This window comes from Plasmodium reichenowi, chromosome 14 (genome assembly GCF_001601855.1).
Source record: "Plasmodium reichenowi strain SY57 chromosome 14, whole genome shotgun sequence".
Lineage (NCBI taxonomy): Eukaryota > Apicomplexa > Aconoidasida > Haemosporida > Plasmodiidae > Plasmodium > Plasmodium reichenowi.
Window position 1 is genome coordinate 98,299 of NC_033659.1, and position 4,211 is coordinate 102,509.

General features: G+C 16.0%; 2 protein-coding genes across 2 annotated transcripts; one reads left to right on the forward strand and one right to left on the reverse strand.

The window, feature by feature from the left end:
- Window positions 1–851: 851 nt before the first annotated feature.
- On the forward strand, window positions 852–1,518 carry PRSY57_1403300 (DNA-directed RNA polymerase II subunit RPB4, putative; the record flags this gene model as incomplete). The annotated part of the gene is made up of 2 exons (XM_012909649.2): window positions 852–1,276; window positions 1,449–1,518. 2 exons carry the CDS (start codon window positions 852–854, stop codon window positions 1,516–1,518), a joined length of 495 nt encoding a protein of 164 aa, XP_012765103.1.
- Window positions 1,519–2,003: 485 nt separating this feature from the next.
- Window positions 2,004–2,677, reverse strand: PRSY57_1403400 (cytochrome c, putative; the record flags this gene model as incomplete). Its single annotated transcript, XM_012909650.1, has 2 exons — window positions 2,004–2,248; window positions 2,575–2,677. The coding sequence occupies 2 exons, from the start codon at window positions 2,675–2,677 to the stop codon at window positions 2,004–2,006; spliced, it is 348 nt and encodes a 115-aa protein (XP_012765104.1).
- Window positions 2,678–4,211: the final 1,534 nt, after the last annotated feature.

The following is a 4,211-nucleotide window of genomic DNA, read 5'->3' on the forward strand; positions in this document are numbered from 1 at the left end:
CGTCATTTTTTTCATATTCTTCATAAAGCTAAAAATGTAAAAGTTAAAGAATACATAAAAAAAATATATATATATATATATATATATAATATAAAATCGGGAAAATAATTATATCAAAAATAAACATAAATCAATATTAAACAAAGTATATAAAAATATTTGGATAATTCTTTTTAAATATTTAAATGTATTATTCAAATGAAATGGAAAAAAAAAAAAAAAATAAAAAAAAATAAATAAATAAATAAATAATATATATATATATATATATAAATTATACATATAATATATATTTATATTTATATATTATTTTTATTGCCCTTATGATTCTTCCACTTCAATTATATAAATGTCGTAAAATAATATGTACAATAGAAATTTATATATATATTGTATATATATATATATATGAAAAATTATCCTTTGTAGATGGATAAGGTAATAAAACAAATATATGTTCTTTTTTATGAATAAAAGGAAAAAATGAACACATATAATATATATATATATATATATATATATATAAATTATACCTGTGAATGATTTAAAAAAATGAAGTTAAAATCATAAAAATAATATTTATTTTAAAAAATATTTATATTTTTGTGTACATATGAAATAATTATTTATCAAAAAAAAAAAAATAAATAAATAATAAAAAATAAGATAAAACAATAAAATGAAATAAATAAATAAACAAATAAAACAGAAGATGAATTTGTGATTAGTTATTATAATATTACATATATATATATATATATTATATATATTTTATTTTATTTCATTTTTTTTTTCCGCCTCCCCCACCCAATTATGCTTATAAATAATATGGTTTAAAAATAATCAAGAAAATGAAAGTATTAGGAAAAGATGAATTTATAACAAAATTTGAAACCTTCTTAGTAATAAAAAAAGAATTAGAATACTCCAGAAATATTGATAAACATTTATATAATAAGTATTTAATAAATAAAGATGATAATTTTAAAGAGATATATGAAAAGTATTTTATGAAATTAATATCAGATAAAATATTATACAAAAGTATACACAAATATATTATGGATACATGTCCACATGTAATACCCAAAAATATATATAATAAAAATGATAATGAATCTAAAGATATTATACAAGATATTTCAAATAAAATTGTACAATTCTTTAAAAATATAGATATATATGATTTTGATAAAAAAGAAAAAATTCAAATGATTGATATCCATTGTGTAAATATAGTTGATCTCTATGTAATTATGAACTACGCCGACAAAAAGTAACCATCTTAAAGCACCCAAAATAAAATAAAATAAAATATATATATGTCGTATATAACAAAATATATCTTTTATATTATAACATGTACATTTTTGATTTATATTATATCTTTTTAATATATTTTTATTTTTTTTATGTAATTTCTTATTTTTTTTTTTTTTTTCCGACAGATGTGAAGAACATAAAATTGAGCAGATCCTAAACATGTTAAAAGATGTACACATAACAAATAATAATTGATAATATTGATAATGTTCATAATATATTTTTTTTTTTTTTTTTTTCTTTTTTTTTTTGTGCTTATATATATTGACGTGAATATATGAAATATATTTTGTTATCCTTAATCCTCAAAAAATATATTTTTATCTTTTTTTTTTTAAACATCTTAAAATAAAGTTTTAAAAAATAAACGAATAAATAAATAAATAAATATATATATATATATATATGTTATTTTTTTCCATTATATTATTAAAAAAGAATACAAAAAATGTTTCATGTACTTCTTCTTATATATTATATTCGTGGTCATATTTTTCGGAATAAATATTTTTACATATGTCCACATCTACAAATATAATTTAATATATACTGTATTGCAAATGTAAGAATATATATATATATATATATATATATATATATATATATATATAAAGTGGACTTCAATTTTAATATGTAAAAATAAATATTTTTCTTTTTTTATTAAGTCTAATTTATTTTGATTATTCTGAAGAAGCCTTCTTCAAATATTCAATTAAGTCTGCTCGTTCCTTTTCTTTCTTAATACCAGCAAAAATCATTTTAGTTCCTGGAATATACAATTTAGGGTTTAACAAATATTCAAATAAATGTTTATCTGACCATATAATACCTGAATTTTTATTAGCATCTGAATAAGGAAAATCGGAGTCTCCTGATTTTCTTCCATAAAATCCGTGCAAATTAGGGCCTTGCTTCACAGCACCACCTATAAAAATAATTAAAAAAATAATAAAATAAAAAAATAAAAAAAAATAAAAGAAAATAAAAAAAAAAAAAAAAAAAAAAATTATAATAACATATACATTATATATAATATAGTCTCATGTAATATATATATATATAACATAAATACGTTTTATTATTAATTTCTTTTTTTTATAGAAAGAAAAAAATATAATCTTTGGAAACTTATATATCTATGCACACAATAGAAATCAGGTAAAATAAATATACAATAATATAAAGTTACACATAAATATACATATATATATATATATATAATATTCTTAAAGTCTATATTATTAAACATACCCTTATTAATTGTATGACACTGAGCACATTTTGCTTTAAAAAGCTTAGCGCCCTTTTTATAGTCACCTTCAGGAACTTGTACTTGTGGTTCAGGCCTCGACATTTTTCTATATTTTCTTTTATAAAATATATAATTTTTTTCTTTTTTTAAATTGTAAATATATAAATATATATTTATAGATATAATATGTAGTACTTTCCTCTCAAATCATAACATTTAAAATATACATATATATATTTATATATATGTAATAATGATATATATATATAATCTTCAAAGAGTGACCATATTATTATTCAGAGAATATATTTAAAAAAAATATTTTCACACGGTGGAAAATATTTCATATATAAATAATATATATATATATATATATATATACAAAATATGCTTTATATATTTTAATATGTAGTGAAAAAAAAAAAAAAAATTAATTCCACTTATTTTATTTTTAATTTAAGAGGATGATGAAAAAATAAAATAAAATAAAGTAAAAACGTTTCTTAGTTACATTATTTTATATCATATATTATATTATAACGTAATTTAATTTTTTCTTTTCTTTCAAGTGTTATGAATTAATACATAAGTATTAATAATAGTTAACACTAATAATATATACTTTTATGAGTTCTCATTATATTTATATATTATATATATATATAATAAAATATGACATGCACTATATAACGTTTAAAAATAAAAATAAAAATAAGAAATAACACATAATACATATAATATTTTGGATTTCTTTAAAAATGTTTTATTAAATAATATAAAAATATATATTTTTGTATATTTCTATATTTATATATATATATATATATATATATTATATTTAAAAGCCATGTTTATATATTTTATAAAATTTTATTTATATAACAAAATAGATAATATATCAAATTTTTCTTATACTTAGAATAAATGAAATATTATTTTCCTAACCTGAAAAAAAAAAAAAAAAAAAAAAAAAAAAAAAAAAAAACATTATACCATATATATATATATATATATATATTTTTATATATGTGTCATATTATTTTATGTCGTAAAAATTAATACGCTTTAAATATATTTCGTTTCATGGTTTCTATAACCTCACACTTTTTATGACGTTACATGACCAAAAACTTATTCATATTTTGTATAAAAGAAATTTTAAAACTTTAAAATTTTTAAATAGAGCCCCCTTAAAATATATATATATATATATATATATATATATATTATCATATCCATATATGTATTAAATAAAGAGAGAATAAAAAACTTAATAAAATATATATTTTAAATATAAGTAATTTCTTCACTTTTAAATCGCAATTAAATAATAATAATTAACGGAAAGTTTTTATTACACAACATTTCAACGTTTGATCTCTTTCTTTTTGTTAAATATTGCGTGTTAATATTTCAAAAAAAATATTTATATTCTTATTTTTTTGTATAATATATATATATATATATATATATTTTCCTCTCATACATTATTATTTTTTCAATAATTCAATATGATATATTCAAGCACATATATTTTCCATAATACAATCGTCTTTTAAAAAGAAAAAGAAAAGAAACAATTGTATTTCCTATTTTCCGATTTGCTTTTTCCCTTTTTTTTTTTTTTTTTTTTTTT